The sequence below is a fragment of the Anarrhichthys ocellatus genome, unplaced genomic scaffold (assembly GCF_004355925.1).
Source record: "Anarrhichthys ocellatus isolate YVR2014 unplaced genomic scaffold, GSC_Weel_1.0 scaffold27, whole genome shotgun sequence".
NCBI classification, from domain to species: Eukaryota; Metazoa; Chordata; class Actinopteri; order Perciformes; family Anarhichadidae; genus Anarrhichthys; species Anarrhichthys ocellatus.
The window spans coordinates 3,750,632-3,775,112 of record NW_022280057.1 but is presented as its reverse complement, the minus strand read 5'-3'; the positions used below and the strand labels follow the sequence as shown (position 1 = coordinate 3,775,112).

At 41.1% G+C, this 24,481-nt stretch overlaps 4 protein-coding genes across 10 annotated transcripts in view; 3 read left to right on the top strand and 1 right to left on the bottom strand.

Annotated features, from left to right (window-relative positions):
* fermt3b (FERM domain containing kindlin 3b) overlaps positions 1–7,480 on the top strand; it is a 12,209-nt gene extending 4,729 nt beyond the window's left edge. For both annotated transcript variants that reach the window (XM_031862548.1, XM_031862547.1), the window contains exons 4-15: positions 274–390; positions 964–1,132; positions 1,626–1,728; positions 1,825–1,932; positions 2,592–2,726; positions 2,989–3,035; positions 3,191–3,315; positions 3,849–3,955; positions 4,102–4,323; positions 4,617–4,741; positions 5,148–5,289; positions 5,704–7,480. In XM_031862548.1, coding sequence (XP_031718408.1) covers positions 274–390; positions 964–1,132; positions 1,626–1,728; positions 1,825–1,932; positions 2,592–2,726; positions 2,989–3,035; positions 3,191–3,315; positions 3,849–3,955; positions 4,102–4,323; positions 4,617–4,741; positions 5,148–5,289; positions 5,704–5,883 — 1,580 coding nt within the window. In that variant the 3' untranslated portion in view covers positions 5,884–7,480. The remainder of the gene's footprint in view (positions 1–273; positions 391–963; positions 1,133–1,625; positions 1,729–1,824; positions 1,933–2,591; positions 2,727–2,988; positions 3,036–3,190; positions 3,316–3,848; positions 3,956–4,101; positions 4,324–4,616; positions 4,742–5,147; positions 5,290–5,703) is intronic.
* On the bottom strand, positions 4,960–24,110 carry trpt1 (tRNA phosphotransferase 1). Of its 4 annotated transcripts, none has more exons than XM_031862557.1 (7): positions 23,366–24,081; positions 9,085–9,166; positions 8,520–8,689; positions 7,682–7,859; positions 7,534–7,590; positions 7,321–7,431; positions 4,960–7,219 (listed from the first exon to the last, which is right to left on the bottom strand). In XM_031862557.1, exons 1-7 carry the CDS (start codon positions 23,423–23,425, stop codon positions 7,197–7,199), a joined length of 681 nt encoding a protein of 226 aa, XP_031718417.1. In that variant the 5' UTR covers positions 23,426–24,081; the 3' UTR covers positions 4,960–7,196. The 4 variants fall into 4 exon arrangements, with proteins under 4 accessions (XP_031718417.1, XP_031718415.1, XP_031718414.1 ...); XM_031862555.1 differs by lacking the exon at positions 4,960–7,219 and having other exon boundaries at positions 7,229–7,431; positions 23,366–23,658; positions 23,722–24,110; XM_031862554.1 differs by lacking the exon at positions 4,960–7,219 and having other exon boundaries at positions 7,229–7,431; positions 23,366–23,833; positions 23,963–24,110.
* LOC116391718 (uncharacterized) lies at positions 10,703–18,798 on the top strand. 2 transcript variants are annotated; one of them, XM_031862553.1, is made up of 3 exons: positions 10,703–10,783; positions 13,735–13,801; positions 16,238–18,798. In XM_031862553.1, exons 2-3 carry the CDS (start codon positions 13,791–13,793, stop codon positions 17,862–17,864), a joined length of 1,638 nt encoding a protein of 545 aa, XP_031718413.1. In that variant the 5' UTR covers positions 10,703–10,783; positions 13,735–13,790; the 3' UTR covers positions 17,865–18,798. The 2 variants fall into 2 exon arrangements, with proteins under 2 accessions (XP_031718413.1, XP_031718412.1); XM_031862552.1 differs by having other exon boundaries at positions 10,706–13,801.
* zbtb3 (zinc finger and BTB domain containing 3) overlaps positions 23,146–24,481 on the top strand; it is a 6,770-nt gene continuing 5,434 nt past the window's right edge. The window contains exons 1-2 of one of the 2 annotated variants that reach the window (XM_031862549.1): positions 23,645–23,696; positions 23,997–24,142. The gene's annotated coding sequence lies outside the window, so the exon portion shown is untranslated. Of the gene's footprint in view, positions 24,143–24,481 lie in introns of both variants that reach the window. The other variant, XM_031862550.1, reaches the window with a different exon arrangement.

Sequence of the window (24,481 nt, the reverse complement as noted above, 5' to 3'; positions counted from 1 at the left end):
AACACGCACCCTTCTGATCTGGAGTCAGACGCGCTACCATTGCTCCACAGAGTCTGTGAGATCTTTTTCCCAAAAAAGTGAAGACTGGATGGGGGACACTGATGAATATCAAAAAATGTTGACGTTAATTCAATATCCGTTTTAGATTTGATAAAAAAACTAGAATTTGACGAAGGACCATTCCATTTCTGTCACTATTAAAGCTGAGACATAGTCCGTCTGTTTAATAAAGCTAATTACTTTTGTGCCATTTTCTCGCTGTTGCCTACACAGATATCCGTCACCCCGAGGAGCTCTCGCTCCTTCGGCCTATCGAGGAGAAAAAGAAGAAGAAAGATAAAGACTCGGCTGAGGAGATCTACGACCTGACCGAAGTGCCCCTTTCCTCGGGTACACTCATCACACTTCATTCACACTGCTTACTTGACATACACATTTTATAACCGGGGGATTAAGACTAAGAAAAAATACAAATCCTTGAATAAACTGCCAAGATGAAATATTATATTAACTGTTTTATTTGTCAAAAATCCCATTTTTACAACTTTGTCTTTTAACTTTCCATTAATTGCAAACTTCGGTACAAAATGTCTCATGTTCTGTCGTTTTTTCAGTATAGTCAGCATAGCAAATCAGATTGACTACATTTGGTAACAATATTTGCCATTTCTGGAGTCATTTTGGCCTCTGATGATGATGGGGTCTGAGACCAGTACTACTCAAAATGCTTGATACACACAGAGAGTCTACCTGTAAATCATCCAAAGGTAGACCTGAAGCTTGGTGGAGAAGATTAATCAAGTTTAAAATACACCCAAAAGCCATTTTCATCTGACTGTTTTCTTCAGCAGGTACTGTGCATTTTAAAGCAGAAAGTGAGACAAATTATGAGAGAGGTCAGGCTCTCTACAAAATCCCTTCCTTGGAAAATTTGACTGTAACCCTCCTACGCTTGCTTTGCAGCATCTCGGCCCTGTCTGTATAATGGCATGCCTGCTCATTTTGCCGACTCACCTCAGATGGAGGCCGTCTACAAGATGCTGTCAGTCACCCAGCCTCCCCCCGCCCCCGAGATCATAGCCAAGCAGTACCGCGCGGCCAGTGTGGTGGACAAGGCACACATCAACGGCAGGTATGCCTTCACACATATGATGAACGTCTCCTTTATGTCAAGATCAACAACAGTCTGTGGATACACATATAATAACATCATCTTGTTTAGGTTCTGCTGTGGTCACCCACAGAGTAAAAATCTCAGCTAAGTTCTCCTTTTTTGTCAGAATGAGCACTGTAGTATCCAGCTCACACAGGTGCTTATTGTTTGGCTAATTAAGACTTCTCAGGAAGAACGAGAGCTTGCAAACCAATTACCCATGAGGCATGCATGTTGTGTCAGTGGTTAGAGCTTTTTAATCTATATTGCTGGGAACTCTATTGTTTGTTGACAAATGTGCTCCTTTTGTCACCACTTACCACGGTCTTGATAATTGAAGTTGGGTTACTCAACATCATTTTCAGTTTTTACCAGATCATCCTGCACTCACATGGGTTGGCCAGTATATATATAGTGTATGTGCATTGCATATAAACTCATAAACATATACTTATTCTCTTTTTCCTCTCAGGTGGTTGGACTCATCCCGTTGTCTCATGCAGCAGGGAATCCAAGAAAATGACAGAGTCTGGCTTCGCTTTAAATACTTTTCCTTCTATGATATAGATCCCAAGGTTTGTGTGAGTGTGTGTGTCCATGTTGTTTTTATAGAGACAGTATGTGTGTCTGGTATTTCATTCCTCTCTTGATTTCTTTCTCCGGCCGTGCAGTATGATGTTGTGCGTCTGGCCCAGCTGTATGAGCAGGCTCGCTGGGCCATCCTGCTAGAGGACATCGACTGCACCGAGGAGGAGATGATGTTGTTTGGAGCTCTACAGGTACAAGACACTGCTGCTGACATGGGAACATATCTGTCAACAGGGATGCAAACACTGAAATCAGCATGTTACAAAGATAAAGTTTAGGAAGTGGGTATTTCCTCAAACATGAAACTCTTTAAATGTCACATATTACAGGAAATATAATGTTACCAAATTTATATGTGAATATTGTCAAAGACATGTGATTACTAATTTTAAAGTTAGGTTGACGGGTCAAAAATCTTTTAATACAATTTAAATGAGTGCATCTCGGGGTTAGAAACTCCAAAGAGGTTGACAAAAAGGTTGTTGACAAACCAGATGTCAAAAAGCATCAAAACTTAAGCAGTTTGTCTTTAAATGTATTTATTTAATGCCACCTAATCTAAACTACATTATTTGATCAAATACAGGTACATTTACATTCTAAGCCACAATACTGTGTATCATACAGGTCTCAAATTAGACTTGTATGATATTTATATGCAGATATTACCAGACCACATGAAATGAGTTTCCCACTCAGTTGCTTTGGCTAAAGACTTTAAGCTATAAACTTCCTTTTAAAACTGATATTTTAAAAAGTATCCAGATGATACAATCACATACATATTGAGTTGTTTTTCTCCTTTAACACCCAGTACATATTCTTCTCTCTGACACTCAAACTCCTGTAGTACCACATCAGTAAGGTGACTCAGTCGGAGCCCCAGATGCTGAGCTCCAGTGCAGCCATGGACGACCTGGAGTCTGCCCTGCAGTCCCTGGAGGTCAAGATGGAGGGAGAGAGCAGCTCCGCGTCCGAGATGCTGGTCAGACATATTGGATGTTATCTTACCTTAATCTTAATCATTTTAATATCTCATATTTTGACAGTCAGAGATGTGTAATAATTTAAGTAAATTATGTAATGATTTAAACAGACTCTAAGTGTTTCAGCACTTTTTCTCATTTACATGTTTTTTTTTTCAAAACATACATAAAGAACCAAAAATAATCCACAAAAAAGCATTTCAGAAGAAGGCAAGAGAAGAGTACTCTTTAGTCCACTGAAAAACTTTGTCTTTCATCCAGGAAAACATGACCGCACCGGATCTCAACGACTACCTGAAGATATTCAGGTGACATTCACTTTCCAACCACCCATCGGCATCAATAACAGATGTTGGCCTCTTCTGTCTTTGATGTGATGAGTTAAAAAAGACAAAGCACATACTGTCTGAAAAATAAAAAGATTTTAAGTAGATAACATGAGCAATGTGATTGCATGTTTCAGGCCAAAGAAGCTGACTCTAAAGGGATATAAGCAGTACTGGTTCAAGTTCCAGGATACCTCCATCTCTTATTTCAAGAGCAAAGAGGAGAGCATCGGAGAGCCCATTCAACAGATTAACCTCAAAGGTACTGAGTATATTATTACACTTTTCATTATTAAGATATGTTGTGCTATTTCACCAATGTATCATCAGCTATCGATAGGTTTGTACGAATTAGTGGCCAATGTCATATTTCAGCAACCTGTTGTGTATCATCTCTGCTTAGAAATGGCCACATGCTACAGTATAATGTCATGCTTACAAGAAAAGATAAACACACACAAACAGTGCTTTTCTTATATGGTAAAAAGTGAGAGTGCTGCTCTCAAGTCTGTTTTCCTCCTCAGTCTGTGAGAAGTTAATGAAGTCACTGGTAATCCTAGATCAGTACTATAAACCACTGAAGGAACACTGGATTCTGGGTTCAAAGAGGAAATGAAGCATTAATAAAAACAAATATAACACTAATGCAGTTGACAGCATAAATAGAGAAAATTAACTGTGACTCAGCAGGCTTCGTCATGGACCGTATATTCAAAATCTCATGGAAGCCTGGCTTAGTGGTCTTGCTTCGTTTCTATGTCCAACCCATAAATGTCATATTTTTCCTGCACACAGGATGTGAGGTGGCTCCGGACGTCAACGTGACGGCACAGAAGTTCTTAATCAGACTCCTGATACCAGCGCCTGAGGGCATGAATGAGCTCTATCTGCGCTGTGAAAACGTGAGGACACGTGTGTGGATAGGTGACATCCTGTCATTTCCACCACCTCACTTTCAACACCTCTGTCTTTATCTCACCTCGCTGACCACAACCTCATGAGTCTTACTCTCTCTCTCTGCTCTGTGTGTTGGTCTCTCGGCCTCCAGGAGCAGCAGTATGCTCAGTGGATGGCTGGATGTCGACTGGCCTCCAAAGGCAAGACTCTGGCCGACAGCAGTTTCCAGAATGAGATCCAGAGCATCCGCTCCTTCCTGGCGATGCAAAAGACCAGCTCCGGTTCCCATGGCAACGCACCTACCAACGATGAAGGCATCAACACTCACAGTCTGGTGTCGCCACGCTACCATAAGAAGTACAAAGCCAAACAGGTGCAGCAGAGGTGGAACAGGCACACAAAACAATGCATATAGGACATGTAATCATTTATCAGGAGGCAGCTAGAGTACAGAACTATTCGATCGCACCAATCTCTCTTTTACTGAGTACAGAACGTGACATTCAGCAGTGGCCCAAATCTGCAGCTAGAATGAACTTAATCATTAATCACAGTGATTTTGCACAATTGAGCAGTTCTGCAGCTGAATCTCCTGCCCACTTTGTGCATGAGGCAGCAAAAATATAATTACGTCTGATCTTTTACCCTGTGCATATGCTCCTCCAGCTGACCCCTCGTATCCTGGACGCCTACCAGAACGTGGCTCAGCTCTCACTGACAGATGCAGTGATGCGCTTCCTGCAGATCTGGCAAGCCCTGCCCGACTTTGGGCTCTCATACGTGGTTGTCAGGTTTGAAGTTCAATTTGAAGCTTTTCAGAAATGATTGAATGCCAGCTAGCATTAATTTGGGACCATTTTGTCAACATGCAAAGACGGAAAACTAGAGCGATCAATGTTAAAATATTAGTGTAACTCTAACGCAACATAAATGTAGAGATTACTGTTAAAGTCCACAGGCAGAAATTAAGTTTTAAGAAATTAAATTAAGGAACTCAAAACATATTTTGTTTTTAAAAAATGTTTTGAGTTCCTATCAAAAAACCGTAGCTGTTCTAGTCCCAGTCCACAAGACAAGTCCCAGTCAGACATAACTCTGATCCAGAAAGCACTCAAGTCAGTGTCACAAAGTTTTTAAGGATTAAAGTTTGTCTTTCGTCTTTAGAGGAAAGAAGCTGAAGATGTTTTTGCCCAACAGGTTTAAGGGCAGTCGAAAAGACGAGGTACTGGGCATTGCTCCCAACCGTCTGATCCGCATCGACCTGGCCGTGGGTGACGTGGTTAAGACCTGGCGCTACAACAACATGAAGCAGTGGAACGTCAACTGGGACATACGACAGGTGACAACAATACTTCTGTCTGAGCGAGCAGTCTGCAAGGTCTAAACATTTGTTTCTAGGAATTTGTGAATTAGCTTAAGAGGCCGTACAAAGTTTCTTTAGTTCTTTTTTTAGCTAAGGTTTCCCAGGCGTGTTTCTTCTGCTTATAAGGATATCTTACAAAACATTTGTTAAAACTTAACACAAGGTCAAAACAGGTGAATTCAGGAAAGGTAAAACTTTGGAAATCAAAAAGCATGACCTCCAGCTATGCACAAAGTATTCCTCAAACCAGGCTGCCGATGTACAAGAGTGACCTACCATAAAGTGTTACAGTTCTTACAGTGCAGAGCTGATCTTTAAAAGGAAACCCTAATGTACCTTTTATCTCAAAGGAATCTCATATCTGCTCTTCTATTGCTGTGTTTCCTCCAGGTGGCCATAGAGTTTGAAGGCAACATCAACATTGCTTTTGCCTGCGTGACTGCCGACTGCAAAATCGTTCATGAGTTTATCGGAGGCTACATTTTCATGTCGACACGCAGTCGTGCAAAGAGCGACACGCTCAATGAGGAGCTCTTCCACAAGCTGACCGGTGGCCATGATGCTCTCTGAGACTAAAACACACAATCACAAAAGAAAAAAACCCACATCAGATCTCCTGGTGTGTCTCAACTGTGGAAAAACGTGGAATTGGATTTTACGTTCCATTCAGGCTACGGCAAAAACATCACAACTGCAGAACAAATGAAAAAAATGAGAGAATCCGTTACTTGTGTAAATGTGTTACAACCGACCTGGTCAGTCTATCCAAGTTTTTATATAGTCTTTGTTACACACACACACACACACACACCCTCTCATAATCTATCAGTGGGTGGATAACATGGTCAGACAGTTCAAGACTCCGGTGGTCCTCATGCTGACTTCCCCTTTCCTTCAGGATGGACCGCTGCTGGGCCACACTGCTGGACCTCAGGTCCTGGATCAGCAGGCTTGAAACTCAAACTCATGGCAACGTAAAATCGACAGTTGCATCAGCCAGCACCAACTTTTCTGTTTCGCTTCACTGCATGTGGACTTGCTGTCGCACAGGATAAAAAGCTTTGCTTTGTCCAGAGCTGCAGACTTATTGCCAGCAGCCACATTATCACAGCCAAGAATCAACAGCAAATAGTAGAAAAACGCAAATAAACGTATAGATAACAAACATTTATTAAAATAAATACAGCAATTCACTTTTCATCCTGTGTTTTTTTCACTCCTTATGGTTCGTGATATGTGGTGGTAATTTCTGTTATTTCCTTACCAGGAAGCTTCTAACCATTTATCTCCCCTCACATGCTGTGTGTGTGTGTGTGTGGGTGTGGGTTGTGGGTGTGTGTGTGTGTGTGTGGGTGTGTGGGTGTGGGGGTGTGGGTGTGTGTGTCCATATCTTACAGTTAACAGTTACAGTAATCCGTTAACTAAAACCACAGTGTCTGTATCCTCTGCATTCCTATATCAGTCAAGTGACTATCCACACACACAGTACGTCTTCAAACGACATTTAAAGGCCCAGCCGGTTGTTGCTAGCAGTCTGTTTGCAACAAGAGTTATATATTTTACAACTTATGGTGAAATTATCTTGGTTGTCAATGTCTGCCATAGTTTATTTAGCACTTAGAATACAAAGGAGGGGAAAAAAAGCCTCTATACTTATACATATATTGCCAGCATAAATTGATTGATTTGTCATATAAAATAAAATATACCTCCTTAAAGCCGTCCTGATGCTTTCAATAATGACACAAAAATGAAAAGTTTAGCAATTTAGTCCCATTTCGGATGATACAAAGGGACCTAGGATAAGCATCAACCAACCATGGGATGCTAGCACAGTCAGATGAGTCCTGCTATGACCAATGACTCAGCAGTATCCTCTGATGCTACTGCAGTGGTAGGATGCTCACTGAAACACAGGAAAAAAGTGACTTTAGTGACGTAAATGGCTCTGGATCCAAGTTTTAAAAGAATCTAAACTGAGTGAATCCATGTGATAGTTTTTCTTACTTGTAGGTCTCAGTTTTAAGGCTCGGCTAAAGTATTTAGGGAGAAGTTTTCCCTCCGCGTCACCTGCAGTCATCAACACACCGTTATCTGACCAGAAGAACTCAATGCCGTCTGTACAGATACACACACACAAAACATATAAGAGAGATTCTTGCCTAATCATACAGACTGAATCAAGTGTAATGAGTAGCAGTCATTAGTGGCTGAGCTTACCAGCGAGAGCTTTGGAGACATCAATATACACAGCGAGATCACAGTCTTTCCTCATGCCTGGTGGAAAAATGAATGACACCCATTAGTCTAAATGTGCAGATGACTTCTCTCCGTCAGACACACGCACATACATACACACACATCTTACCGCTGATGACGCCTTCCTCCCCTGGCAGGCCCGGTGCCAGGTGGATGTGTGTCCTCCTCATGCGGCTCAGGCCCTGCTGCTGGATGGAGCTCCAGTTGCGGAGGTAGGAGCCATGGACGGCCTCAGCAGGGCAGTCTGGAGAACCAGCCAGGACCGGTTTCAGCTCCAAATCCGTTACCTGACCACAGCGATGCAACCAGAGTTAACACAGTATTTAGGAAGTGTTTTCTTTTGACAAGAATAAGTGCTAATACACAGAAAATAACTAACCTGCCTGAAGAGGAATCTAAGTGGTATCAGAACGCATTGCTTAACTGTTTGTTACGATCTTGTAATCAAACTACTATCAGGATAACAATTTAAGACCAATGAGGGTTTGTACATCCCACGCACGACAAAAAAGACAACACAATCAAATGAAGTCAATGTAATCAAAGCTGAAGATGCATGTTAGCACCAGAGTTGGTGTTATTCCCCAATGTTCTTGTTGTACCTTCAACTAGCAACGATTTATAGGACTGGAATATTATATTTCCCTTTTAGACTGATTGTCAGAGGACTAACAGTCTCTGTCATCTGAAAATTTCATTTATATTTTGAAGGTGTAAATTGGTTTATTACATTTGAATGCACTCAGAGTTAATTTTCCTTCTGAAGGAAGTAAATTGAAGTCATTGAAATTGAAGTTAGCTTGTCCACGAGAAAGTAAATGTTTCTATCTCGAAGCAATTTTGGTGTAAATTGAGTATACTGAATATAGAATCTACTCATGGGGATAATACATCCTGGCATGCTGGTTTTGCTGATGAAACTAAATATAAATTAAATATAGATATACCTGTAATGAATGGCCCTGACTGGCTCGAATCTGCAGGCGGCCATCCTCCAGGTGGGGGCAAAGCTTAAAGCGCTGCTTTTCATTGGTGGCCACGACTCTTTCGACATCTTCCAATGAGTAGGAGCGGAACTGCGGGTGAGCCAAGAGTTCCTCCACAAACATGAGGCCATCTATGAGGATAGCAGTTGACTATGGTCACATTTCCACAATGCATTGTCTCTCTTGTACTTAACTCTTTGCCCTGCACGCTGCATTGAATTACATTTACGGTATGCAAGCATTTTGTGAAACTGAGCATACAGATGTTGGGTTTGCAGAAGCCCAGAAAAGTAAGCCTTAATCACATTATCGCCTTGGTTTTATAAGGTACTTTGACTATTGAGTGGGTAAACATGATTTATTCAAATGAAGCAGCCAAATATATAATTTTCAATATAGTTTTATAGCTGTCAGTTTGAACCAGGCCAGGTCCACACTTGTAATGCTAACAAAGTTGTGTCAGAATTTGTGAAAGTATCAGGGAAGGGACACTTGTGCTACCTGGACCAGGTAGTGAGCAGCTTACCTGTACCCATTTGAAGACCCATCTGGTTGGCTCCATGGCGAAGAGCATAAGACATGGCTTTAGACAGGCGGACATCTCTGTCCTTATAGGGGAGAAGGCGTCAATCAAAGCAGACACACACACACACACACACACACACACTCAAATTCAGATCTAATTAAAGCTGCGAGCAGCGATGAACGGGCCCTCGCACCTTCCCGCGTCTCGGGGGTATTGGCGGGACGCCGGCAGAAGCGGCCATAAATATCTGCGACTATCAGACAGCGTGCCCACAAGTTAGACATATTTTTAATGCTTGGACTGTGTGACGCTGGAAATTATGTAGTGGAGATATTCCACCAGTTCCTGTATCCACTTTGTGGCGCTAGAGAACACGCGCAAACATGCATTATGCACTCATAAAGCCCTCCACAATCAGGCCCCCTCCTACCTCACCGACCTGCTTCACCACCACACTCCATCCCGTCAGCTCCGCTCCTCTAATGCCTCCTGTCTCTTCCACTCAGGACCAAGCACCGGACATGGGGCGACAGAGCCTTCTCCATATCTGCCCCCTCCCTCTGGAACTCTCTCCCCAAACACATCCGAGACTGCACTGACCTTTCTATATTCAAATCCCAAATCAAAACCCACCTTTTCAAAACTGCTTTCAATGTGTGACCACTATTGTGTATTTTATGTTTTTAGTGTATTGCTTTTATATATGATGATTTTAATGTAAAGTGTCTTTGAGTACAATGAAAAGCGCTATATAAATAAAATGTATTATTATTAGGGCCCGAGCACCGACGTAGTCGGAGCGGAGGACCTATTGTTATTCTAATGTTTATTATTAATAACAAGGCAACAGGAAGACAGCGTTATGTGACAAACGGAATCCGATTTACATGATGTGGTCTATACTTGATATAGAGCAACATAATGCATGTGTGCACGCGTTAGCTAGCACCACAAAGTGGATACAGGAACTGGTGGAATATCTGCACTATATCATTTCCAGCGTCACACAGTCCAAGCATTAAAAATACGTCTAACTTGTGGGCGCGCTGTCTGATGGTCGCAGATATTTATGGCCACCCCCGAGACGCGGGAAGGTGCGAGGGCCCGTACATCGCTGCTTTCAGCTTTAATTGATTTTACACTTGATGTCGAGTAGAATTTTTCTAACAGCTATACAAAATAAAATAAATTGAATTGAAGTTAATCTGCAGGGGTATGACATATGTTCACACTTTAGACTTTATCTGGAGAAGCAGCATTTATTCACAGTTTTTATGATCCACAAATATGAAACAAAAACTCACAGAGAATTCACAGTATTTCTTTTTGTTTAATCTGACTTTCACAATTTTTTTCTTCTATTTTATGTAGTTTTACTTTTTCAAAATTCTATTCATGTGAGTCTTTTAATATTGTTTTTTTTCTATTTCTATGTTTATTTTTCATTAAATACCTTTTTGTCTCAAAGCTCTTTGAATTTCCTTGTTGGTTAAAGTTGCTCTAGTTGAAATAAACAAAGTCACGTGACTTCAGAGAACCGGTGTGACTTCAGAGAACCGGTGTGACTTCAGAGAACCGGTGTGACTTCAGAGAATGAGTGTTTCAGTGAAATCATGTGACCTCAGAGCATCCCGCCTCTCTGATATATAAACTCTCTGCTCTTCATCCTCCTCTTTATCATCAGAGACCAACAACTCAGGTAAGAACACACCTTGACACACGAATGATGAAATACTAAATGTATTTGTCACAAACCTACTGCATTACGAGCAGAGTAACTATCGTTGTTGAAAGAATATTAATGAGCACGTTAATCAGTGGAAGAGGAAGAAAAAAGAAAAGGCAGGGGCAGAACCTCACCGCAGCCGTGGAATACGGAAACTGTGAATAAATCACGCAGAACCCGGTTCTGTACTTTTCAATGATGTCACCGTTTTAACAATACAGTAACTTACGCAAAACACAAAGAAGATAATAAACACAATGAGCTAAATGTGAGCCCAGACACCCTAAATAAGAATGTCTTCTGCTCAGTGAGGGAATTATCGTCCTTACGGCACAAAGTCGACTTGATAAGAAAGAGAATCTGCCCTTCTCTTTCCTGAAGAATCGTTTTCTTGACTTCTGCAGACAAATTGTCCGCTTCTCATTTCTCAGGAACTGAAACAAAAACTAGAGAAAAAGTCTCTATTCGTCCAGCGAATATGAAACTGAAGACCCAGCGTTTCTTCTAAAAACAGAAACGTGTCCTTGCCTCCTTACTTGCGGAATGAATCGCATGGAATGACAAAGAGTTGAGGATGAAAGAGAGTTTTGTGGAAACAGGGCTGAGCCACAGGGGGTCCTGGGGTGTCTGTGGACTGCGGTCAAGTGGTCCGTTATCCGCGGAACCTCGGTCACGTCAGCCGCACAGCCTGTGCCGGCACTTGAAATGTAATGCTCGTCTATTCGTGGTGCTACGGTACGGGTGCTTGGATAGCCCAAAAAGCCCGGAAATAGACCTGTATAATTTGCCCAATTTGATATAACAAGTCAAAAACAACGTCATTTTGTACATTATATGAAATACAACAATAATAAAATCTGATATTACACTGCTGTACAGTTTTTGAGAGGGGGCATATAAAAAGAGACAAAAAACATAACAAATACTGTATGTGGATTCAATTGTTGCACAAACAGCATTTCAAGTCATTGTTTTTTATTTTTAAAAGCAGGGATTTTTCCATCTGCAGGCTATCGGCATGGAACCATCTGTTACAGCTGTCACACTGAATCTGAAAAAATAAAAATTGAAACAAGTTAGTTTTAGAAAGACAGACTTCAAACAGGAATTCACCCCAAAAGCAAACTTTATTTAATTTTGAAATTGTTTTCGTCATTTAATCAAATGGGACATTGTTATTGTCATGGTCACAGCTCGTACAATCCATTAACAAATGCACAAATACAATTAATTACAACAACACCTTACCCATTCAGTGATAGCAGGTCCTGGAGTGGGTGGCTTTGTGGCAGAACGCATGGCACAGATGTCAAAAACTAATTTAGAAATAAAGTAACATTTTAGATCTTTAGTAGTACAATATCACAGTATAAATAAATATGAAGAAAAGCTGTCACACACCTGATGCTTCAAGTATTTTAAGTGCCATGTGTCGACGTTCCTGCACCATCTCTTTTCTTGTTGTCCCAAAGGCCATGTTAGGTGTTCCAATATGAATTAAAATAGAATATTTAGGTAGATAACAAAAAAAAACAGCTGGTAGGAGCAGAAGGAACATCCTCGTCTTGGCTGTTTTCTCAGATGTTTTTCCTGGATATCAGTTCTGTTTGTATGTGTTGGAATTTAACAAATTAGCCCATTAGTAACATTTTTACATTTACTTAATGTTGTCTCGTGAAAATTGTAAAAATTGTAACAGTTTCACTTGATCATGCAATAAAACCCGCATTTAAAAAAACATTCTTAGGGTAATACATTTACCATTTTGTAAAAAAGATTGTTGTAACACAAACATCAAAGGGTACACACTCATACCTACATACAGACACACACACAAAACACAAACACAGCTCTATCTTTATGCAATCATGATTAGGCTCAATTGTACTGCATAGAAAGACAGACAAAATGATTGCAATTGCTATAAAGATTTATCTTTAATTGTCATGCTTAAGTGACTCAATTCTTTTAAATAAGCCATCAGGTAAAAAGCAAGCACAGCATATAGCTTAACAATATATTTTCAAACATACAAACGATTCAGTTCTAACTAACAAAATCTACTCATGAAGAAGCCATAGTGGCAAGAACTTTACCAGCATTCACACAGACAGCTAGCCACAGATAGTCTAAGAAACACTTTTCTTCTAAATGCTTAAGTACATTGAACTACAAACACACTTGAAGCTGCTGTAACCATAAACACAAGAGTTAAGGCTGTGTCTTTCAAAAAATGTCCAGGATTTTAAATTGGCCACAGCCCATATTCCTAGGCAGTACCCAGGACATCATCCACTTGCTATTTTCACTAAATAGCTCCTTTAGTCTCTTTGCAAGACCACTTCCGTGTCCAACAGATTTGTAGAGCCTCATCATACTAACGACACGGTCAAAGTCATGGTCCAAGTAAAGCATTGCCATGTCTTTATCAAGGCTTAACTGCACAATATATGACAGCAATTCTGTTGGCAGAAAAGTTTCTTGTAATCTCTTAAGGATGTGTATTTATAACCTGTCATATAGGAACATTCTAAAAATGAATGTAAATTGAGCTGATTTTGCCTTTAATTTTCTCAAACTGTACAGTAATATTTTAAGACAATATTCATGTCCATAGTGAGGGTCGTCATTAACAACAATCCATTGAAATATTGACATAACCTCTTAAGGATTCATTTTTATAAAATGTCAAATATAGGGAAATGATGAATATCAAAATGTCACTCTGCCTTTAATTTTCTCAAAAGTTGTACAGTAAAATCATAATCCAGTCACCGTGATGTTTCCTACAAAATGTATTTATTAATGCAGATTAACATGAAGACTGAATGCTACCTAAAGAGACAAGACATCACATTCATTGTTGTTATTGTGTATAAAAGCTCAGTAAGTTATGGTTTTTGTTTTTCTGTTTGTTCATCCAGACATTAAACACCTGTTTCAACCTCACTGTGTGAAGCCCTCACTACCAGACATCACCATGGCAACAAAGTGAGTAGCATCAACACAATGTGTAAAAATAATATATTAATATATGCAGTGCAGACGAGGAGTCAGAGTCCATACAGATATCACAGCAGGGAGGCAGGTGAGCCTGCACTTACAGACACATGACGATACATCTGAGTGATGAGGTAGAGATACATTTAAGCAGTTAAAGAAAAGGACAGAGCCGGGTCGTCCACAGTCTCCAGCGGACTGATGAACTCCAGCTTCTTGTGTTCTGACCACAAACAGCTGCTGCTCTCCTTCAGTGCCATCTTGACACCCAACAGCTTCACCTGAGCTTGCCTTGCTTTTGTTGGGCCGCACTGTTGAGCTTTCTCTTGTTTTATTACAGTGCTTTGTCCATCAAAGCACTTTGTGAACTCTGTTTTTACAGGTGATCTATAAATAAAGTTAATATTGTAACGGACTGAGTGACATAATGTTAACCTGTTATGTAGGTGTTAGTGTGTTTACAGAACGAAGTTGTTCTAAGATGTTATCTAAGATTGGTTATTGCATTTACGGAGGTCAGTGAAGGCCTCATGCCCTGTGAAGCTGTAAAACCTGTCAATCATCGTAACTACCTGGGGGGGTGGCACACATTAGCGTACCTGGGATTGGCAGAGAGAGTGAGGGGGGAGGTTGCTGTTTGTGCTGGTAACTGGTCGAGAGTGAGTCTATGACCAGGAGCAGATGGTTAAGCATGGAGAAGAACGTTTAACGGTGTTGACTGTTGTTTGGTGTTAGAGCCAAATATGGTGTCGTAAATACAACTGTATTTCTTTGTGTGTACATTGGGTGGTGCTGTATTGATGTCCTGGGCTCAGGTATATAGGTCCTGAAATCGCCATGGTTGTCAGGTGTTTGACCCCGGAAGGGCAAAAAGGTTTTGACCGCTGTACATTTACTGTCGGTGGAAATAATGAGACTATTTTTGTACGTTGTTCCACAACAACGAGAATAAATGAGCTATATATCATTAAACAAACGTCTCTGTGACGATGTATCGAAGGCAACACGCATCACAGATAATCTAGCCTACAACGAGTGCGTCAACCAGGTTACTCCAGAGGGAAAGACACCTCAGGAGCTTACAGCCACAGGACTGGGCTTCTTTAACATTTGGCTTTGATCTGTGTGTATAAAAACATGCCAACAAATAGACTAGCCTTGTCTGTCACAGCTCTGCCACCATTATCCTGTTTTCTCCATCTCTCACTCACCTAATCAGCTCATTCAGTGCACCTGACAGTCACACCCACCTCATCAGCTCATCACTCTCACCTGCTCAATCTGCTGCATCACTAATTAAACCCTTGCCTCTCAGTCACTCACTGCCAGATCATTGTCATGTCTACCCGCCCGTTTGCCTTGTCCTGTTCCTGGTCTCCCCGCCCTGCCTCATTCTGCTAGATTTTCCCCCTCGTCTCTTGTCTCGTCTGTGGATTCCCTCTTGTGTTCCTGTTCTGATTTCTTTATCCATGAAATACCTGCTTCACTCAACTTCTGGTCTTCTCTGCATTCGAGTCCTTTTCAAAACCATGTAAACTGATTTGAATGCTTTTACAAGACTCATACACCTTTAGCGTATGGCTGCAACATTTAGTTCAAACAAGTAATTAGAAATGTAGTTTTATTGGATTTGATTATGCTTTTTAACAAAAAATCAAAATTATGCATTTGAGGTGTAAAATGTTAGGTTCATGAACCTCTCAACTGTGGAGAAACCGCACATGATCCAGCCTCTTCCAAAAATTCAGCCGGTTTCAATTATAATCAAAAGCATTTAATACTACAGAAGCTAAAACAATTGCAAAGTGAAGTACACTATTTACAGTATCTATAGATATATATTTACAGCATCGACACAGAAATATGATCCGCGTGGAAAAGCAGCCATACCCACACGATGAAACGCGAGGAAAGAGCGCGAATCCTTCTTTTGCATTTCCTTTCATAGCTCGCACCAAATGTCCGTCTTAGTTTCTATTGGCTAAATCCAGCTGACTCCTCCTTCTCGCAGGACCCTCGCACGGGTGTGGCTTGTCCCTCTAAATGCCTGTCTGACCCTTGACTATTGTTCACACATTCAATGACTGTCTTTTATGGCTTAACACTTCTTATGGTAAACATACTGTAAACATACTATATAAAGATAAGGATTTGCAACTCTTGGCAAAAACTTCACAAGCATAATTGGTATAGCTAAGGTGCTACAAATTCTACGAAGAAACACTTCTAACTATGAATCCTAAAAGACACTTCTAATCATAAATCTTAAGACATACCTAATTATAAATTCTAAAACACACTTCTAGTTATAAATCTTAAAGCACACTTCTAAACCTAAATTTCCTACAACAAGGAGAAAGGGAAAATTATATACATAACATTCAAGTGTGTACATGGAATTTAAATAAAGTTCTTATTTCTCTACAGGATTACTAATGCCTCATGGAAATATAAGGACATCATCTCAAAAAGTGATGTGATCCGTGAAGGATCTCCTACCGTCTACCAGCTGAGATCAAAGAAAGACAACATTGGAACTCTGACAAGAATGACTTTTGGTGAAAAAGATCTGAGCAAGATAAACAAAACCATTTTACTTGTCGGTGAAACAGGAGCCGGAAAATCTACTCTGATCAACGCTCTGGTCAACTTCGCCATGGGAGTGGAGTGGGCGGACGATATCTGGTTTCAGATCGTAGAGGAAGAGAAGAAAAAACAATCAGAGAGTCAGACGTCAGATGTGATCATGTACAAGATCTTTGGATTTGAAGATAAAACTCTGCCATTCTCTCTGACCATCATCGATACTCCAGGATACGGAGACATCGAAGGGACTGAAAGAGATGTAATAGTCGGTCAAAGATTGTTGGACTTGTTCCGCTCAAATGATGGAGTGCATGACATCAACGCGGTGGGTCTGGTGATGAAAGCAGGCGAGAATCGACTGAATGACCGACTGAGGTACATCTTTAATTCAGTGATGTCTCTGTTTGGAAAAGACATGGAGACGAACATTGTCGCCCTCATCACACACTCAGACGGTGTGACACCTGAAAATGTTCTACAAGCCCTCGAGGATGCAAACATCAAATGTGCCAGAGATGAAGACAATGAGCCTGTTCATTTCATGTTCAATAACCGCCAGACCAAACTGAAAACAAAAAAAGATAAGCTCGCTTTAAAAAGTGCATGGGTCTTAACAATGGACCAAATGGGTCAATTTGTTGAATTCCTGAAGAAAGGTGAACCTCGGAACCTGATAACAACGACTGAAGTGTTGAATTTACACATTCAAATAACAGCCTGCGTCCAAAACCTGCAAGAGAGAATCGAGTTGACTGAACTGAAAGAGAGAGAAATCGAACAGACTGAGGAAGCTCTGAAGCAACAAGAACAAGAGATGAAGAACAATGAGAAGTTCACTGTAGAGGTTGATGAGCCCTACAAAGAACAAGAAAATGTCAGTGAGAGGAGATGGTGGGGGTTATGGATGAATTATGGAGGAGCTGTCACCTGTAATGTCTGCCAGGAGAACTGTCACTATCCATGCACACTGGCCTGGTATGCAGTAAGCTGTGAGGTCATGAAAGCTGGCCGCTGTACTTCATGTAGCGGGAAGTGTCCTGTATCAGATCATGTGAAAGAGAAAAAGGTCTATGTTACCAAGACGAGGAGAGTTACAAAGACCGTAGAAGAAATTAAACAGAAGTATGAGAAGGGTAAAGCAGATGGTAAGAAGTCCACAAGCCTTTTGGAAAATCTAAAAAGAGAAAAGGAAGAACTTCAGAGAGGAAAAGATCAGCTGTTTGAGGAGTCCTTTCAGCATGTTGTCAAACTGGAGCAGATCGCCCTGAATGTTAACCCACTGTCCACTTATGAGCAAGTGGACTTCCTGATGGAGAAGATGAAGGAGAGAGGAGACACAGAGAAGGTCCAGAAGCTGGAGGAGATGAAACGTCGAATGGACGAAGACAAAGGAACCAAATCAGTGCTGCAATACATGCGTGGTAAACTAGCAGCATTTGGCAGAGCAGTTAAAGAATCAGTGAAGTAGATGAACAGAATCTATGCGAGCAGACAGCTGAGTAGAAAACATCTACACTGTTCATAAGATATATTTCATTCTAGTTCCATAAGTGTGATGTTGATTTAATAACGTCAAATGTAATCAGCTTAAATTACAGATGTGTAATCTGTGTAAACATCACCCTCTGTGGTTTGTAATAACTGTTCTTATAGTTTCATGTTTGATTTTTAACAGTTACTTCACTAAATATCACATACTAAAGTCAAAATACAAAAAATATATTTATTTTTCTTTACTTTCTTTGTGTTAGTTTGATGTTTTTAAGGTTTTTCTGACGTGATTTTCAGTCAACACGAGGCTGTGATGTATTCCGATGTTGACAGAAGTAAACTGGTGGTGGGAAAGTAACACTGAAATATATAATATTGTAGGGGACGACCAAATTCACGGGGCCCCTTTAAGGAAAGGGGCGTAACCCTGGTGACAGCGGGGGTTAAAGGGTGGCAGGAAGTGAATGTGTATGATGTTTTGTATGGATGGAAATAAACGGCCACAAGGTGCAGCCAAAGGGAATACTCGCCTCCTCGTTTGTTTCCACGCTCCTACATTGGTGACCCTGACTCTCCTGGACATTCCCAGAAGAGAAGATGACGACGCACGCAGTTTCTCTACCAGGTTGACTAGCATGCTTGCAGTGGCTGATGAGTTTCTGCGTGTGCTGGCCGAGTTCCCAGACCTCTCGCAGCCCACCTTCTCCTCCTCCACGGTCAAGCATGGGGTGGAGCATCACATCTCTACCACCGGCCCACCGGTACATGTCCGGGCCCGGCGCCTAGACCCGGCAAAGCTCACCATTGCCAAGACCGAGTTTGAAAACATAGAGCGCAAATAAGAAAATGAATGTGTGTGAATGTGCTTCAGTGTTTGTAACACAACAGACTGTCAGTTTACTGGGATGGGGTTCAACTCCCTGCAGTGTCCTGCTGATTGTATTTGGACTTGCATGAAAGTTAACAAAACAGTAGTGTCATTTGCTGTTACTTGAACACTTTAATTTAACACTGTTTTCATTTTAAGTTCTTCTGTAACTTTAGATTGTAGTGTGAAGCATTCATTGTAACGTTTAACCTGATTCTCATGAAGAAGCTCTGGACAGATCATTTATACTAATGCCCATTGACACTGTTATCTAACGTTTGCTCTCCAAGCATCTTAGTTTGCACATATTTAGATCAAAGAAGTCTTTTTCTCATGGTGTGCCCACAAACCCTTTCAATGAGTTCAGTGTTTGGGCCGCTGTAATTATAGAATCCTGCTTACGTCCGTGCTTATCAGTAGGTGGCGCTATGACAATGAGTTAATATTGGCATGCAGAAGTCCTAAAGCCATGACAGTCAACAAGCATGTCAAGTTTGGGACAGTTTTGACAAAGTACAGTCGAGTTACAACAGCTTGATGGATGATGGCGAACCATGTAAAATGGCCATCACACCATATCTACGTCGTTCGATGAAACCTAACGCTTTTAGTAACTTTTAATCGCTAAGGTCTTTAGATTGTTCTGACCAAATTCTAAGCTGATCGGATTAATTCCCTAGGAGTTCGTAGTACAGCACCTGGAAATGGAAAGAAAACATGAGAAATTCATACAAAATTCAAAATGGCTGACTTCCGGTTGGGTTTAAAGCATGACTCCAAGAGACTTTTTTTTAAGTCTACATGTGATACATCTGCATACCAAATTGTATACATCTAGGTGAAACGTACTGCGAGGGCTGCTTCGTTGAAATTTTGTAGTCGGCGCTATCGAGCCGATTTGCCACTCTGAACCAATAAAATCATATTATATGAATACATTTTGGGCTTTAAATGTGTAGGCCAAGTTTGCTTATGTTTCGAGCATTTCTAGCCTCTCAAAAACACCTTAATTTTTCATGGTGAAGAATGCGTCGCCACGGCAACAGTTTTTCACAAAACAAGCTTTGAGTAACTTTTCATCACAAAGGTCTTTAGACTGTACCAACCAAATTTGAAGTTGATCTGATTAATTCCCTAGGAGGAGTTTGTTAAAGTCCAGCGCCTGGAAACGACAAAAACGACACTAGAAATTCATAATAAATTCAAAATGGCTGACTTCCGGTTGGGTTTAGAGCATGGCCCCAAGAGACTTTTATTTAAGTCCATATGTGATACATGTTCCGACCAAATTTCATACATCTAGGTCAAACATACTGCGAGGGCTGCTTCGTCGAAATTTTGTAGGGGGCGCTATTGAGCCGATTTGCCACCCTGAACCAATAAAATCATATTCCATACATTGGGCTTGTAATCTGCTTGCCAAGTTTGCTTATGTTTCGAGCATTTTTAGCCTCTCAAAATGACCTTCGTTGTTAACGGCAAAGACTGCATCGCCACGGCAACGGCGTTCGACGAAACATCAAAAGCTTCATGAACTGGTATTATGAACTTCTTACATTTGTGTGGAAGTAATTTGATGTTGATTTGATTTACCTACTAAGAGAAACAAGCCAAAGTATAATGATTTTAACTTCCTGTTACCAGTAGGTGGCGCTATGACTATGATTCAAAATTGGCCTGCAGATGTCTTCAGGCCGGGAGTCTAATCAAACATGTGCAATCTGGTAAAGATCTGATGATGTGGAGTTGAATTACATCAGTTTATTCGTTCATGGCGAAGGATCGAAATTCGCCGAGCCGCCACGTCCTCGCCCTTCATCAACTTCTTACAATTTTCACAATGAAGCATTATCAAGGTCTTAAGGCTGTTCTGACAACATTTTAGAGGGATCTGATTAATCTGTGAGGAGCAGGATGTCAAAGTACACAACTTACAACTTCCAGTTGCCAATAGGTGGCGCTATTACTATGATTCTAAATTATCATATAGATGTGTTCCGGGTCAGGATGTTATGACATATGAGAGATTTGGAGCAGATTTGACAATGTACACGAGAAATTTATACAAAATTCAAAATGGCTGACTTCCGGTTGGGTTTAGAGCATGGTCCCAAGAGACTTTATTTTAAGTCCACATGTGATACATGTACCTACCAAATTTTGTAAATCTATGTGAAACGTACAGCGAGGGCTTCGTCGAAATTTTGTAGGGCGAGCGAGACGTTTTTAATCCCGCGTGGACCGCCTGATGCTGGAAATGATGCTTTGCAAATAGTCCGATGCTTCCTGTATCCGCTGCCTGGCGCTACAGAACGCGTGCAAACATGCATCATGTAGCTCTGTGTCCAATGTGAACCACATTGTGTAAAAGTAATGTAAATTGGATGCTGTTTGTCAGAAAACGCAGATTTCCTTTCGCCAGCAGGTGGCGCTTAGAGTATTAGGGGAAATTAGCTTGTAGACATCATCAGGCCATGAGTGTTATCAAGCATGTGGAGTTTGGGAACATTTGGAAGTCCAGCTGAGTTACATCAGCTTTTTTCATGGGGAATCACGTAAAGTAGCCGCCCGCTACGGCTAAACGATTCTGTCAAACGTAAAGCTTTTAATAACTTTTAATCACAATGGTCTTGACATGGTACTGACAAAATATAAAGTGGATCTGATGAAGTCCCTAGGAGGAGTTCGTTAAAGTATAGCGACTAGAAATAGGCCAAAATCTATTGAAAAATGACACAAAAATGAAATTTACCGACTTCTGGTAGGGTTTAGAGCATGGTCCCAAGAGACTTATATTTAAGTCTCCATAGGATACACGTGTCTTCTAAGTTTCAAACATGTAGCTCAAACATAGCGCTGGAGCTGCTGTTTTGAAATATTGTAGGGGGCGCTACAGAGGCAATTTAAAACAGACGATTAAAAAAATCATATAACATATTTCTTCCAATGACCTTTGACACATGTACAAAGTTGCATGAGTTTTTGAGTATCCCAAGTCACTAAACCATCAGCTTCCTTTTTCATGGTGAACGATGCGTTGGCACGGCAACAGCGTTAATCGAAAATGCACAATATTCATGATAATGCATCATCAATGTCTTAAGGCTATCTGTACCAAATTTGAGACTCATCAGGTCACCTGGCTAGGAGGAATGAAGAAAAGTATAAAATATGACATTTCCTTTAGCCAGTAGGCGGCGCTATGAGTTATTGAATTTTTTTCAATTGACGTATGTTTAGGCTTGAAGTAGCATCACGCATAAGAAGTTTTGTGCGGATTGGATAATGTACCTTGGAGTTATAACAACTTATAAGAAATTATTTTGTCAAAAACAATGAGGGAAAATGGCCGCCACGCCACGTCAAGGTTCTTCGATGAAAATTCTCGATTTTGATAACTTTTAATCACAAAGGTCTTAAGAGCATCCTGACCAAAGTAGAAGTTGATCGCTTAAAATCTCTAGGAGGAGTTCGTTAAAGTAGGAGGGCTAAAATCTGCAAAAAGTGACAAAAAGTGACAAAAAGCACAACTTCGCGGGTTTGCTGTAGCGCCCCCTAGTGGTTGAATGCAAAATAATTCTCAGGTTATGTTCCACGTTGCAATGTGCACATATGCTGCACATTTGGTAATTTTAGGACAAACGGTTGAGAAGTTATGTGTATTGATATTAAGCCACGCCCCTAAGACGTTTATTGGTCCATATCTTGTAAATGCTAAGAGTTATCAAAAAGCTTTTGATAACTTTTGATCACGTAGATCCAGCAATGATACACAGCAAATATGGTAGTAATCGGACCAAGCATGTAGGAGGAGTATGCAAAAATGTGTTTTACACTAAATTCAATATGGCGGAAAATTTAAGTAGGCGGAGCTTAGGGGTCTGAGAGGCTTTTTTTTAGATGTAGCGGATTTGGACATGTGTGTCGAATTTCAAGTCAATCGGACATACTGGCCGAGGGGCGTCGCTGGTCCGACTTGTAGGGGGTGCTAGAGAGCCATTTTTTTACACACAAATATGCAAATTAGGGCAGCAGAGTTTCTACACCAGATCTGGTAGGGGTGCAAAATTGGTGAGTTTTCATGCATGGCAAGTACTACTACAAGCTCCATTCCCACAAAAATAAATATCATGAATAATAATAATCCTTACAGTTTCAATAGGGCCTTCACGGCCCGACGTTGTCGGTTGCTCGGGCCCTAATAATAATCCTTACAGTTTCAATAGGGCCTTCGCAAGGCCCGACGTTGTCGGTTGCTCGGGCCCTAATAATAACCCTTACAGTTTCAATAGGGCCTTCGCAGGCCCGACGTTGTCGGTTGCTCGGGCCCTAATAAACATACGAAAAACAATAGGTCCTCCGCTCCGACTACGTCGGTGCTCGGGCCCTAATAATAATTCCTACAGTTTCAATAGGGACCTCGCGGCCCGACATTGTCGGTGCTCGGGCCCTAATTATAGCTCTGGTTTAAATATAGGACTGTGACTTTACCATACCTAACAATTCATACTGCCTGCCATGATACAGGGGTGTCATGAGTCAGATATCAGTCTGTGACCTATCAAAGAAATGGGACAATATAAATAATATATAGGGCTCCAGTGTCTCACCTCTTCACCACGACATCCTCTCTTTCTTCTCCCTCCTCTTCCTCCTCTTCCACCGTCCATTTAAATGCAGCCAGCTCAGTTATTCAGATCACGATTTGAAGCTGTTTGATACTTTGCCAATAAATTGTACTTATTTGTAATTCAGCAAAACGTCTCACTGGATTGCACTACTGTAAACAAACGTGCAGCTTCCTGCACTTCCTGTTTAGTGTCAAATGTTCGCCTGTAGGTGGCAATGTGGCGCGCGGAGCTGCGGTGTCCCGGCACCACAGAAGAAGAAAATTCCAATTGTCCTGCAAGAAAATATCACTCAGACAAACAGCTGCTACAGGTAAGAAAATACTCATCATACTTACGAGAAATATGACGTATCGCAGCTCAGGGTGTATGCTGTACATTTCACGGTAACTCGAAGCTCATGCCGATATAACCAAACAATGAAAAATGCGGTTGATGGGGTGAAAAAATCTGGAATTGTACACAGAGACAGAGCTAAGTTTGCTAACTGGTGTTAGCATAGTTGAGCTGGAGCTGCCTGTTGTTCTCGCTGGACAATCTCGTTTTGCTGCTGTTTGCTATATTTGTTTTGATCCTCACCTGCATGCCTCTGGCTCTCTTCTTCGTGATGAAGAGTGTTTATCACCTGGACGAAGTGGCCAGTGGACTGAAGACGTCGGGCATGTCACCATGGAAACGTAACGTAACAAACGTCACCGGGATGACATGACTGAACTGTCAATAAACATCGTTTAAAGAGAGGAAGGAGCCCTACTTCCAGTAAGTGTGCTGTTTAAATGGTTATTTTAGAACTTGTGCCCCAACATCTGTATTTTTCTTTTTAGTCGTCATGTGTTATTGTTATTCTCAACTGCTAGTTTACCCAAAACGTGTGAAGGAGGGACGAGAGGATTAACAACAAACGAACAAGTGCACTCAAGAGTGTCCCTCCAGTGGAGAAAACACTGTACCACTAACATGTAGGCTGTGCTCTGGTGACCCACCGAATGCAGCTGATGCCCTTCTTCTTTTCTTTGCCCATCAGACCAATTCTTATTACTTAATTTTCCCTGAGGAACTTAAATGGTAAATAGACTGTACTTGTGTGTGTGTGTGTGT

Coding starts and splice junctions, on each gene's coding strand:
- LOC116391718 (XM_031862552.1), top strand. CDS start 13,704: ATGGTTTTTGTTTTTCTGTTTGTTCATCCAGACATTAAACACCTGTTT. Junction 13,802..16,237: donor GACATCACCATGGCAACAAA/GTGAGTAGCATC, acceptor ATTTCTCTACAG/GATTACTAATGCCTCATGGA.
- trpt1 (XM_031862555.1), bottom strand. CDS start 23,425: ATGGACGGTGGAAGAGGAGGAAGAGGAGGGAGAAGAAAGAGAGGATGT. Junction 9,167..23,365: donor GAGGATGTCGTGGTGAAGAG/GTGAGACACTGG, acceptor CTCCCCTATAAG/GACAGAGATGTCCGCCTGTC. Junction 8,690..9,084: donor GGGTCTTCAAATGGGTACAG/GTAAGCTGCTCA, acceptor CTATCCTCATAG/ATGGCCTCATGTTTGTGGAG.